This window comes from Spermophilus citellus, assembly GCF_964194105.1.
Source record: "Spermophilus citellus genome assembly, chromosome: 2".
NCBI lineage: Eukaryota > Metazoa > Chordata > Mammalia > Rodentia > Sciuridae > Spermophilus > Spermophilus citellus.
The window spans coordinates 175,450,994-175,466,090 of record NC_138183.1 but is presented as its reverse complement, the minus strand read 5'-3'; the positions used below and the strand labels follow the sequence as shown (position 1 = coordinate 175,466,090).

The window sequence follows — 15,097 nt, the reverse complement described above, 5'->3', positions numbered from 1 at the left end:
ATTTATTGTGGCTCTGATTTTAATTATTTCCTTTCTTCTATGGCATTTGGAATTGGTTTGTTTCTCTTTTTCAAGGGCCTTGAGATACATCATTAGGTTGATCATTTGGAATTTTTCTGATTTTCTTACATAGGCACTCATAGCTATAAAGCTACCTCTTAGAACTGTGTTCATAGTGTCCCAGAGGTTCTGGTATGTTGTATCATTATTCTCCTTTTACCTGAAGAATTGTTAAATTTCTCCCTTGATTTATTCTATCACTCATTTATCATTCAAAAGTGTATTGTTCCCAAAAAACAATAAATGTTGGCAAGGATATGGGGGAAAAGGTACACTCATACATTGCTGGTGGGATTGCAAATGGTGCAACCACTTTTGGAAAGTAGTATGGAGATTCCTCAGATAACTTGAAATAGAACCACCATTTGACCCAGTTATCCCACTACTTGGCTTATACCCAAAGGACTTAAAATCGGCATACTATAATGATGCAGCCACATCAGTGTTTATAGCAGCTAAATTCACAATAGCCAAGCTATGGAACCAAAGTAGATGCCCCTCAACAGATGAATGGGTAAAGAAAATGTGGTATATACACAATGGAATATTACTCAGGCATAAAGGAAGAATGAAATTGTGGAATTTGCTGGTAAATGGATGGAACTGGAGACTATCATTCTAAGTGAAATAAAGCTATTCCCCCCCCCCCCAAAAAAAAGGCGGAATGTTCTCTCTGACACACAATAAGAGGCAAGGTGGGGAAGAATACAAGTTTGTTGGATTAGACAAAAGGGAATGAAGGGAAGGGAAGAGGGATGAAAATAGGAAAGACAGAATAAGTCATGTCCATAACTTTCTTATGTTCACTTATTAATAATACATGACCAGTTAAACCCCATATCATGTATAATCATAAGAATGAGATCCTAATTAGAATAACTTATCCTCCATGTATGTATATGTCAAAATATATTCCACTCTCATATATATCTAAAAAGAATAATTTTTTTAAAGTAGGGTTTTGTCATGTTAATGACCTAAAATATGTTGTATTTTGGTTAGTTTGGCTAAAGTTTGGAAAAGGTACCATGAGTCACTGAGAAGAATGTGTATTCAACTGTTTTGGGATGAAATAGTCTATAGATTTCTCTTAGATCCCATTTGATTTATAATATTTTCCAGTCCAAAGAGTCTTTATTGAGTGTATGTCTGGATGACTTATGTAATGGTGAAAGAGGTGTGGTGAAATCACCTAGTATTATTGTACTTGGGTCTATTGAGGCTTCGATTGGAGTAGTTTCTCTTATATGTAATTACTTGCACCCTTATTTGTCTCTTCTGATTAATTTTGGTTTGAAGTCTGCTTTTTCAGATATGAGAGTACTATTCCTGCTTGTTTTCATGTTATATTCACATTGTATATCAATTTCTATCCATTCAGCCTATGACTGTCTTGCAAACAACATGTAGTTGGGTTTTGTTTTTAAATCCATTCTACCATCCTATGTCTCAACTGTAGAGTTGAGACCATTTACATTCAATGGTATTACAAAGAGATGTTTATTAATTTCTGCCTTTTAGATTTACTTTTAATGTTTAATTTGGTCATGCTCCTCATTTGCTTAGCTGGTCTTAAAGTGAGATTTGTTCATTTGTGAACTCTGAGGTTTGTTTTGAATTCTTCTGTGTGGAGTATTTTGTTAAGGAAGTTCTGTAGTGTCAGTTTGTCTTGAATTCTTACAGTTTCTGCTTATCTTTGAAGGTTTGTATTTCCTTTTTAATTTTGAAGGATAACTTTGCTGGAAATAGCAGTCTTCGTTGACAGTTATTTTCTTTCAGGACTCTTGGAACACATAATTACAAGTCCTTCTGGCTTTTAGAGTTTGTGCTAAGAAACTGGAAATGATTCTGATAGGAATCACTTAACCTTTAAGTCAATCACTTTACCTCTAAATGTGACCTGACATTTTTCTCTTGAGGCTTTTGAAATTCTATCCCTTTCTATATATTAGGTTTTTTAATTGTAATGTGTCATGGAGAGGTTCTTTTTTGATCTTGTCTATTTAGGGTTCTGAGTGCCTACTGTATCTGGATGTTCATCTTATTCTAAGTTTTGGAAATTTTTGTAATTTTTTCCCTGAAGGAGTTATCAGTTTTCTTGGTCTGCATCTCACAACCCTTCTCAATTCCAATGATTCTTAAATTTGGTCTCTTAATGTACCAGAATTCTTGTATATTCTGACCATGGTTACTTATTTTATTTTCTTTCATGTTGTATAAATGTTCAAGACTGGCTACTTTGTCTTACATTTCTGAAATTCTGTCTTCATGGCCTACTATCTTAGGGAAACTTTCAACTGAATATCTAATTGATTTATTGTGTTTTTCTGTGTTCTCTTGAAATTCATTGATCACTTTTATCATTATTCTTTTGAGTTCTTTATCTGATATTTCAGCCACTTCAATATCTTTGGTGTCAGTTGCTGGCTCCTACTTTGGGGTAGGTATCATATTACCTTCTTTTTTCATGTTTCTTGTATTTCTGCGTTGGGTTTTATGCATCTTTTTGGAGGTATTTCTCATATGCTTCTATATATGGGCCATTTTAGAGCACAATCTTTACTTGCCCAAGTGTCCCAGAGTGATCTAGATTGAGATACCCCTCATATGTATGATATCCTCAAGCCTTTGTTTTAATTCTGTTTTTGCTGTGGCAGTGGATGTCTGTATAGATATAACCTGTGTATCCACCCCTATATGTTTCTAATTGGGTCTAGTCATTAGTTTGGATTTTTATGTCTTGAATTCTTTGTTTTAACGTATACCTGAAGATTAAGTGTCATTAATTTGTGTGTGGATCAGGGTGCACTGTCTTTTGGTTGAGTTTGGTTCAACAACAGAGTCTCTACCCTGTGAACTTGTCCTAGTAGGTTCCCAGCACCTCACAGAATGGTGTTAAACAAATACTAGCAACAACAGATGCAAACAATATAAACATTAAAATAAACAACCACTTCCTATTATGACATCAATATTAATTACCACAGAAAACAGGAATGGTGGGGTCAGCAGTTGTCAGCTGTAAAAACAATAACTATGAATTTATCTTGCTTTAAAGCAAATAGCAGGTATCAGCTATGTCATCTACAGTAATAATAAGTTAATCAGCATTAATGGTAGGGGCAGGAGTAATATAAATCAATTTTAAAAGATGATAAAAATATAGTTAATTAAGGGAAAAGAACATGTTCTATCATGGCATGAAAGAGCTTAGAATTTCAAAAAGTGAACAGAGAGGATGCAGAAGAGATGTATCTGGTGATGGTTATAAGGAAGGAGGAGAAAAAATAGGAGAAACAAAGTAAAGGGAGAGAGAGATAGAGAACAATAGAATTTGGTTGTTAATATTAGAAGAGAAGAGAGAAAGAGAAACAAGAGAAGCAAACAAATGAAGACAATACAAAACTAAACCAAAATATACAAACCCAAAACCCTAACCCTCAAAAGACAATGCAAGGAAAAATAACTACATTAAAAACTGCTAAAAATGAGAAAAAGGAATATGTATATGTATACATGTCCCTGAACCAATCTATACATCAAGAAAACACTCTCTCTCTCTCTCTCTCTCTCTCTCTCTCTCTCTCTCTCTCTCTCACACACACACACACACACACACACACACACACACAAACAAACAACAAAACAAAGAAAAAACAAGAAGAAAGGAAGAAAAAGATTCTTAATGAAAAATGATAGAATTATTTCCATTGAAATGGCCACCATAGTGTATGAGAATGGATGGACCAATTCTCTTTCTGTTTCTTCTTGAGCTATGAGAGTGAAAGCAAGGGCTGGGGGTTGTTAACCCCTTCCTCTTTCTGTTTTGCTCTCTGAGCTGCTAGTTGGAGTGGCTTAAGCTTGAAACTGGCTGAATGATTCTCAGCTTCCCTTCTCACCAGTAAGAGGTAGAATGGAGTGGAATGTTTTGTCAGTTGGAGTTTTGTCCTCACAGACCAGATTGGTACATCCCCAGGGTGGACTGCTGCAGAGTTCTAAGAGGGAGTTCCAGTGGGTGGGGCTTAGGTCTAATCAGACCTTAGGCAGGTTGTTAGGTAGTATCTGCTCTGAAGAGATTAAATCAATACACCCCTGGGGCCTGACAGTTGCAGATCTGTCTGGAGTCTGGATCTTAGGAGCCTCTCAAGAATTCTACTCTTACAGCAGGGACACCAATCTTCCATATACTCTTCTGCCCAGGAATGTAGCCTTCCTGAACTTAGTTCCTGAGAGTATTCAAACTACTTCATCCAGTCATGTGAACCGCCAGACTCAAAGGAGAAGTCAGTTGGGCTCCCTTTCAATTTTCCAACTAGAATCTCCCTTGGGTACAATCTCTTTGCCTATTTGACTCCTGCTTTTGTTAGGTACACCCTAGGCCACATGTTAGGTACTTGCCAGGACAATATGGTAGTGTTTGCTATGATTGCCCTGGCCCGACAGCAGTGCAGTGTGGCTGCTTCAAGGTGTCTCCCACTTCACTCTCCAGGGTCAGTTGGGAAAGAGAACACTTTTAAGGCACTGGTGCACGGTGCAGCCTCTGAGTCTGTTAAGTTCAACCTCTTTTCTGGTGTCAGATTTTTCTGTACCAAATCTTATTTTCTGTCTGTGTTTACCCTCCTTCTGTGGTGAATCAGCACTGCTACAGCTGCCAATGCTGTAATCAGCTTGGCTCCAGTGTACTCTTTCTTTTTTGTATAACGTAAACAAAATTTGGATTCTCTAAGATACTCTAATATTGAATTTTCATGAAATCCCTCTTTCACCTACCTATCAAGGAGCATTACTCCTGCTACTTGAATCCTAAGCCATGGAACAAGTAGAAATACAGCCTTCCTCTAAATCGCCAGCATAGCTTCAAGAGCAAACAAAAATAAGGTCTGTGATCACAGCCTAAAAGCTTTGCCTGTTGCAAGAACTTTGTAGAAAGTTCTGGATTTCATCCTTAAAATTCCTGCAAATTTTATATCTTACTGGATAATATACAGTTCTTCAAATATAAAATTACTATCACTAAGTGAGTTATCCCTCTAGGAAAAAGTACAATGTAGTACTTACTCTGTGGCTCTAATACAGATATAGCCAGATGCCCTCAAAATTATCCTGGTCTCATAGAAGATACCCAAAGATATGCTCTTCAATACATATGTTCTTTCACTGAAAATGGAGATCAAGTCACTGATTATGCATTTGACTGACTTTTCATGGACTTTTGGTAGAGAACTACATTCTTATCCATTTTGACAAAAAAAAAAGCCTTATGTTAATATCAAGTACTTTTTGTACGCTCATATTTACTGGATTATATAATAAACTAAATCTCATGAAATTATAGTGAAAATTAATAGCAAAATATCTTTTGATATGTTTATACTCATATAAAAATTTTAAGCATACTATGTAGATATAGTTTAACTTACATAATTACAAAAACAATTCATATAGATGCTTTTACTAGTAGCCATTTGAAAAATTAACAGGTAGGAAATGGGCTATTTCAGTTTTAGTCTATAGTAAGCTTGTTATTCCTTTAGGATAAAGATTTATACATTGCTATAATAATATCAATTGAGAGCAGCATGTACTAGTGGAGGAATATGTTAGTTTATAACTTAAATCATGCCAGACCAACTCATTTATTCACCTGTGAGTTCACAAGTTATTAGCCTCATGGAGATTCTATTGTTTCATCAACAAATGAGGCTTAAAAATACATGAGGTGATATTATGTTCATTGTAAATATAAATATATATATATGTATATGCATATATACATACACATATAAATATAAATATACATCCACATATATATTTAGATGCACACTGAAGCTTTTAGGAGTTAAAATACATGAGGTTATAAAGTTGCCTTAAAACACTCACAAGGAAAAGGTGGAGAAATCGCAGAAATAGAGTAAGTCGGTGGTAGTTAAACTGGGTTAAGACTACAGAGCAGTTTGTTTTACTCTCTACTTTTATGTGAGTATGAAAATTTTCCTTTGCCTGGAGTTGGGGCACATGCCTATAATTCCAGTGGCTTTGGAGGCTGAGGCAGAATGATTATGAGTTCAAAGCCAGCCTTAATAACTTAGCAAGGCCATAAGCAACTTGGTGAGACCCTGTCTCAAAATAAACCATTTTAAAAAGGGCTGGGATGTGACTTGGTGGTTAAGTGCCCCTATATTCAACCCCCAGTACAAAAAAAATTCTAATAAAAGGTAAAAACCATCTGACAGATGGAGGTTTATAAAGTCCCTGACAAGTAGTAATCACTATTAACCATCTCATAGAGGGCTTTTAAAAATGTAATAACATAGCTATCTCTAGAAACTAATTTAATGACCCTGATCCATCTTCAACCATAAAGACCCATGGAAAACTGACCATGAATGTCTAGGCAAGGCTACAGATGTTTTTAAGCCAACAGCAGCATCTCCCATCTCTACAAAAACCTGGGGAAAGTTCTCTAGGGCTCTGCATGATTTTACACCATTGTTTATATTGTGTTGGCTGAAAGCAACACATCTGTATGACAAAGGAACCCGCTCATACATCAGTAACATACTTTTATAGCCATTCTTAGGCTCAATTTTTGCATTTTGTACCATTCATAAGGAATTAAAATTAATGCCCCTGCCTCTCCCTCAAGCATGTTGGGGAATCTTTATTCTCAACATTACTTGAGATTGGGTAGGCCATGTTAAGTCTTTATATTATCTTAAAGTCAACCTGCTTAAGTCAACCTTGATCCAAAGATGCCTTTTTAAGTTAAAACCAAGAAAAAAATTTAAAACCTAGATTGCATTGATTTTAAAATGTTACCTATATTCTACTAGCGCCTAATTTTGGAAATCGGTCACTATTACTGAAGACTCTTGTTTTCCTGGACTGAATTTTTATATCGTTGAGTATCAGAATCAAAGTCAAAAGCTTTAAATAAACTGTCTCTCTTTGACCTACAAAGACAGTCTTTGCTCATAAGGCATTTCTACATATTTAGGAGGGGGTATCTATTCATATTTCTCAGGCCTTATACCATCACTTAATTTCAGATCACCTTTAACTATTGTAAAAGCTTCCTAACTTATAGGTTTCTTTAACTGATTATTTGGGGGCTTATGAATTTATAAAATAAAAATGTCCTCAAATGTTCTTTTAAATAATTTCTATGTAGAAAAATATGAATTGCCATATTTTTATTTTCAGTAAGATATAGCTCTCATTCTCAGAATTAGCATGTTTATTTTCCAGCATAGCCAATCCGATAAATTCAGCCATCTTTAGAACAGTACAGATTACTATGCCTAAATTAGCTATGTTCCAATTTTATATATTAAGGGATAGCTTTTATGTGACAATATTAATTGTATTTGTCATACTGTAAAATCACTTGCTTAAGTGTACATTTTCTTACCTTACCATTTCTTGTCTTTTTTCTTCAAAAAAATTTAATCATAAAATAGTTTCAATTCTCTTCTCTCCATAGTACCTGGTAGATAGATGTTAGGTGCTTAACAAATATTACTGATATTTGTTAACAAATATCGATGGTTGGGAACATTAATACACACTCATGCCAGGTATACATGCAAAAATATATAGCCATGGGCTTAGTAGTTCTAGAGTTTGTTTTCAACCATCTTATTTTCTTTGCAACTCTTTAGTGAGAAATGTTTAATTCTAGGAAATGTTACTACTATGCTTTTGTTTGTACATTATGAAAAATAAATGGTACCTGGCACTGTGAGAAGCACAGAAGTAATAAATACACAGTCCTTAGCCTTAAGTTGCTTAAAAACTAGAAAGAAAGATAAGATATAATGGCCAGTCCTAGGTAAAACTGAAGTGTAATGGCAGTTCCAAAGTCTTATCCTTTGCTCATGTTATTAAGTTGTGAACAGGTAATTATGCATTACTTTTTGTTTATCAAACTAGTTCCACTATTACTTTTCCAGGTAGCCCAGTTGGTATAAGGCCTGAAATGTTTTTTCTGTCCCCAAGAATGAGTTGATTTTGGCTTCACCTTGAAAGTAGATTTGGAAGTTACAAAGGGATAAAGTCACAGTCCAAGTTCAGGCTGCTATAATAGAACCCCATACACTAGACTGTTTAAACAACAAACCTGTATCTCACGTTCTTCAAAACTAGAAGCCCAAGGTCATGGTCAAATTTGCTAAGAAAGTATGAAATTTGTAACAATCCTAATTTGCTAAGTGCTAGCATGGTCAAATTCTGGTAAGGGCCCTCCTTCTGGCTCAGAAATGGCTCTCTACTGGTGTAGAAGAAAGAAAGGCAGTTTTTTCATATCTCTTATTACAAGGAAATTAATCCCATTCATGTTGACTTCAACATCATAACTTAATTACCTCCATAAGCCCCCACCTCCACATTTCATTACAGTGCACATTAGGTTTTGACATATAGATTTGAGGACACAAATATTCAGTCCCTGGCAGTCACTAAACCCAAGCTGCACACTATTAAACAACAAGGTCCATTCAGTGACTGAGTTTAGGGATGAAAGAAGGAAAAAACTTACTGTGTCAGAAAGTACTAGTTGATGCGAAAAGTTGTTGGAAACTCCCTTATTAAAAATCATCATACGTTGTCAGAGAGATTTATATTTTAATAAATAAAATGTTTAATGTTTTTATACAAGGATTGTTACATATTCCATATTTTCTTAGCAAAAAATAGGAGATAAAGATTGAGCATCCCTAATCTGAAAATCTTAAATCTCCAGTGCTCTAAAACCCAAAACTTCATGAGCACCAACATGATACCACAAGTGGAAAATTCCATGACTGATGTCTTATGATAAGTTTCAGTCAGAGCACAAGCAAACCAAGAGTATTAAATTACCCTCAGGCTATGTAGATAAGATATATATGAAATAAATGAATTTTGTGTTTCAACTTGGGTCTCATCCCCAATATATCTCTTTAAATATATGCAAATATTCCAAAATCTTAAATCTGAAACACTATGGACCCAAGCATTTTAAGATAAGGAATACGTAACCTGTAATAATAAATCCAACATCATCAGTGATTTGTTACTGTTTCTTCTTCTTCTCCTTTTCTTTCTCCTTCTCCTTCTCCTTCTTCTTCTTATTTTCTAATAGATAAAGAGCAGACTTAACTTTTTTCTCAGAATTAAGATGCACAAATGAAAGAAGCCCTACTCATTTTTTTGCTATAAATGAATCATATTCTTCAATTTATGATTTTTCTCTTACCTTTTTTAAAGGAATTTAGAGCAAAGTCAAGAGAATGGGACAAGCAAGAGATATTGTATCAGACTCATCTGGTTTCTTTAGATGCTCAACAAAAATTATTATCTGAGAAGTGTAATCAATTTCAGGTAAATTATCTAAATTAGAAGATATTTGAGACTAAATATTGGTACCTGTGCCACTCAGCATGTTATCTATTTACATATAGAACCAAAGAGATATAACCAGATTAAATCTAATGGTGACTATAGCAACAGTACATGTACTAGTTATAATGGTGAGTTTAGTCTACATGTCTGAAAGAATGATGCTAATAAAAATTCCATTGTTATTATATCATAAAATGGCATATCTCAAATGCATAAGGGCAGGTACTTAAGAGTATCTAAGACTTTGATTTGTTTAGCATTTCCCTAGATACATGTAAGGATGAGCATCTCTTCATTTATATCATAGGTTTTAAAACTTTCTCTTCTGGAATACCTATTCTTGCGTGGTTCATTTTTTTAATGTTTCCTTTTCCTTATCAATATGTGTAGAATTTTATATATTAGAGATCATTAAACTTTGTTATAGGCATTGATAATTTTATTCTATTATCCCATTTTTGTTTTATTTACTGTTTTTCTTGCTTATTAAGAGTTCTCTACCTCTAGCTCCTTTTATACTCTACAATTTTGTCTTAAGTTTATACAAATATACTTTCTCTGTATACCATCTGAAATTAAGATTTTAGAACAACCTTAAATACTGCATTATACAAGCCAAGCATCACTGTCTAGTAATGTATTTACAGATATTTTACTAGTTCTTCTCTTTCACTCTTTAACTTCATGTAAACTTAAATATAATATTCTTTACTTAATTTACTCAGTTTTTATATTTTTCAGAAACAGGCACAAAATTACCAAACTCAACTAAATGGTAAAAAACAGAGCATAGAAGTCAGCAGCTCTGAAATTCCTAACTTGTTATGTGAATCAGATACCAGTTGTGAAACCACTGAAAGAGATGAATTCATTATTGAAAAATTAAAATCAGCTGTGAGTGAAATAGCATTAAGCAGGAATAAATTACAAGATGAAAATCAGAAGCTCTTACAAGAACTGAAAATGTACCAAAGACAGTGCCAGGTGAAGGTTTATTTTTTCATTTTCCAACTGAAATTGCCTTTGAATTGTATACATGTTGATTGAACAGGAATAGGCTCTAGAAACCTAGTTTTCTATTACATATGAAATTCAATTAATATTTCTTTCTAGTAATTAATTATTACTTGATGAGTAATCCTAGAGGTGCCTTACCCCACTGGAGTGTACTTTGGTTCTGACAAGAATGTATTACCAGTGCATATAACAGTGTCACTTAAAGACCTCTGTGCCTGAAAATCATGGCCTATTAGTTACCTACCATCCTCTGTCCTCATTATTTTCTCTGAACCTGTGCCTCTTTAATTAACATGAATCCTGAATGAGAAACATGGGAGATCATGAAAGATTAAATGATTTGGTAACCTCAGTGTGAGACATGGGGGTTAGTCCTTGAGATTTATCACTGGTGACTTGAAGTATTAGTCAACTTTCTGTCACTATGCCAAAATATCTGAGACAATCAACTTATAAAGAGACACGGTTTATTTTGGCTCATAGTTTTGGAGGTTCCAGTCCATAATTGGTTGACCCTCACTTTGGGCCTGTGGTTAGGTGGAACATAATGGTAGGACTGCATGGTAGAGCAAAACCACTCATTTCATGGCCAGGGAGCAAAAGAGAGAATGAGGAAAGGGTTGGGTCCCACAGTACCCTTCCAGGGCATACCTCCTATGACTTTAAAGTCTCTCACAGGCGCACCTTTTGAAGGTTTAACCACCTCCCAATAGTGCTCCCAGGTGAGGGCCAACCAATTTTGGACTGGAACCTCCAAAACTAAGAGCCAAAATAAACCTTGTCCTTTATAAGTTGATTGTCTCAGGTATTTTGTTACAGTGACAGAAAGCTGAGGGACCAAACCTGTATGTGGGACTTTAAACACCCAAACTATTGGACCTTATCATAACCATTTACCATAGAAGTAACTTCCGAGCCCTATTTTGTATTTTATTAGATGTGATTGATGATTTATTTATTCAAGCATTTTTTCTTAATCCAACAATCTTGAACCTTTTCTTCTTCTTGTAATTGTTATTAAATAGCATTCATCAAAATTGGTTATTACTGAGTTTCTTACTAAATGTGCATTTCTTATTCACAAATATCCAGCTAGTGAAACATTTTATGTTTTTTTTTTTCTCTCACTGTAAACATTCAGCTGCTTTTTACCATTTCCTCCATGCAATTAATTGGTCTACCTCTATGCTCCTGTTTATTCCTTCCCATCCTAAAATACACTTTTTGAAGTCACTCTGAGCAAACTACTTCTTCCCTAAGATATTGCATGCCTGTATTTTCTGCCACTTCAAATCCCAGAATCATTTTATAGTCCTGGGCCAACTGCTCATCCCTCTACCTGCCACATTGTATGTGGGGTCATATGTTGCATTAGTCCTGTGACGTCTTTGTCTGCCAGCCTCTGCTCTTCTCCTGTGCTCCTCTTTCCCCACGTTTGGGAGGGGATGGAAACACAAGGCTCCTAGCTTCTTTTAGTGATGGGTTCCCCATCTCAAACCCAGCATTATTTGAGATGGGCCTTAAACTTGTTTTACAAAATTTATATTTCACCAAACGGGAATGATTAGAGGTAAATAATACTACAACCAGGATATGTATTTGGAAAGAAATTTATCTTCTCTTTTGCAAAACTGTCGTGACAGAATATTCAACATCTTACATATAAATGCAAAAAGACAACCATTTCAATTTGAATTATTATCATTTATTATATATCAAGTTCTCTTTAGTTTACAACACATTTCAATGTCAGATGCATCTGAATGGTCACATAAATCACATCTCCTCTTTTTTTTCTACAACCTTGAAATGTGTCAAAATACATATTAATTCAATTGTGTATATTTATTTGCTGTGCTACACAACATTTATGTTTGTTAACATGTAGTACTTCTCATTGGAGGTTAATGACAAAAAATAAATTTTCTGCATTTATCAAATGTCCATGCCAAAACAGTCAATCTTTTTTTTTGTTTGCTTGTTAATAGTTAATGTGTCATTAAGATATGAAAACAACACTGTCCAAAAAAAGTATAATGCAAGCCACAAATATAATTTTAAATTTTACTATCAGTCACATTAAGGAAGTAAAGAAAAATAAGTAAAATTAATATAATAGTGATATACATCATTCACTCCAATATATAGATCCAAACTGTTATTTTTTCAACATGTAATCAACATATAAAAATTATTAAAGATATATTGACATTTTTCATGTATTCTTTCAAATCTGGTGTATACTTTATACTTACAACTTATTTAAATTTAGTTGCGAAATATTCATTGGAAATGTCTGATTGACATCTAAATTTCATAAAATTTTACAGTTAGAAAGATTTACAGCTGGGAATGGTGGTGCATGCTTGTAATCCCAGCTACTCAGGAGGTTGAAGCAGGAGGATCGTAAGTTTGAGGCCAGCCTCAGCAACTTAGCAAGATGTGTCTCAAAAAATAAAAATGTCTGGGGATGTAGCTAGTGACAAAGCACTGCTGGGTTCAATCCCAGCACCAAAAAAAAAAAAAAATAGATTTACATACTTTAGTTGTTGCAAACTAAGTTGAAGTATTCCAATAACTGAATCAAGTACCAAGCAATAATTTTCAAAAATAAAAAGGCCTGGGGTTATAGCTCAGTGGTAAAGTGCCTCTGTGTTCAATCCCTAGCACCAACAATGACAAAAAAGCAAACAAATAAATTGTGTGTGTGTGTGTGTGTGTATTTGTGTGTATATGAATAAATATAATTGTAGATGGACACAGAAACTTTATTTTTATGAGGTGCTGAGGATCAAACCCAGTGCCTCACAGTGCTACCACAATCCCAACCCCCTAAATGTACCAATATTGACAAATCCTTCAAATTTTTATTATGCTTTCTCAGTCAATTTACATAATATAATCCATTATAATCAAAATTTCTTGAATATTCATTCATCTGTCAAATCATTATTATCAATTTGTATTACAAAAAGTTTCAATTTCAACATATACATTATTGTACCTGTATATTTAAGTCATCAAGGAGTTTTGCCCTCCTCAATGATGCCTTCATCATAAATATTATTTTCTAAACATGATAACTTGTAGATATTATATACTACTAACAACAAACAAATACTCTTTTATGATGACATTTCAGAGTTTAAGCTAACTATGGCCTGTGGTGACACTACATTTTATTGGCCTGGAATTAGAGCTATTCATGTACCTCTCTCCCCCAAGTAAAGTAAGCCCACTTTTTATACACAGTTTCCTATTTCCTGGTGGCAAATTTGTAAACCAGGGAGTCCAGATCATACCTTCTTCAACTGTATAGTAATGGGCGACACTGACAACAAATTGAATTGCTTGTTTACTACATAATCTGTTGTTTCACATCTCTTTTCTTATTTTTCAAATTTTAACCCCTTCTGAAAAATATCTATTGTTCAAAACAGACTTTTCCAAACAAGTCTCTTAAATCAGCATTTTGAATCTGTTTTTATGTTTATTTTCAAGTCAACCAGTAATTTCTGGGGCTTAAGTGTTGATTGCCATTAGACCCTTCACTGGACCCAAGCTTCTAGGACTCCTGGAAAACAGTGTATACTCAAGGTTTGGGGGAAAAAATTGTCTGGGAACTCAGATGTGCTATACCACCTACATAATTATTCTTCCAGACATTGTGAATTTTTGGATAAGAATTACTAAATAAGAAAATATGTCTATTAAAAGCCTGTACGTTGAACCTTGAAAACATGCTAAGTGAAAGCAGCCACAATCACAGAAGCCATATATTAAATGATACCATTTGTTTTCTCCTAAAGAATAGCCAAACACTTTTGCAGAAAAATTAATAGGCTATGATCATAAACCTGAAATAGGTATTCAACAATGCCTGGCTATCCTACTGTTGCTCCTTTCAAATGCTCCCATTTCCACTGTAAACCATTTCAAACCTTCACTCTGAATCACTCCCATACCTAACCTCCACCTCCCTTCCACTGTCAGCACATCATGTCACCTTTTACTTCACAGAAGAAAATAGAAGCCAACAGATAGCCAGTCTTAATCTCCCATATCCAAATGCATAAACCTGTTTATATTACATTTTCCTTCCTTTTTGTTACAAGAGAGGAAAGACTCTCCTTTGCTTCAGGCATTTCTTCTACTTGCCTGATGAGCTTTGGGGCTCATCCCACTACCTGCTCAGGAATTTAATACCACTCTTATTGCCCCACCTCTGCCTTTGTTCCTAACTGGATCCTTCCCAATAGCTTTTGCACTTTTGAAAGGCTCTCCCTTTAACAATATAAAATATTGGCCCTACAGGATTGCCGTTATTTCTGGTTACTGATTAGAAGCATGATTATTATTGTCTTTATCACTAGACAGTAAGCTCATGGAGGACAGTTTGTATCTGCATCCCAAGAGCAAATAATAAGAGCTCTATAAATATTTATTGAATAAATAAATGATGGAATGGAATTCTATAAGACCAAACAAAGGACTAAATATCAGTTTGTTTAAAAGTAGGCTGGTTTACATATGTTAAATATTTTTAAATATTTATATTATGATATAAAAATTAATATTGAGGACTGGATATGGAGAGTATACAGCCTACTCTCTAAAGATCAATTATCTTTCTTGTTTT

General features: G+C 34.4%; 1 protein-coding gene across 1 annotated transcript in view; it reads left to right on the top strand.

The window, feature by feature from the left end:
- The window catches only part of DEUP1 (deuterosome assembly protein 1), a gene marked incomplete at its 3' end in the record, with an annotated part of 82,960 nt that overhangs the window by 32,795 nt on the left and 35,068 nt on the right, over positions 1 to 15,097 (top strand). Inside the window, exons 6-7 of the mRNA XM_081281706.1 lie at positions 9,307 to 9,420; positions 10,183 to 10,425. Of these exons, the coding sequence (XP_081137832.1) occupies positions 9,307 to 9,420; positions 10,183 to 10,425 (357 nt within the window). The remainder of the gene's footprint in view (positions 1 to 9,306; positions 9,421 to 10,182; positions 10,426 to 15,097) is intronic.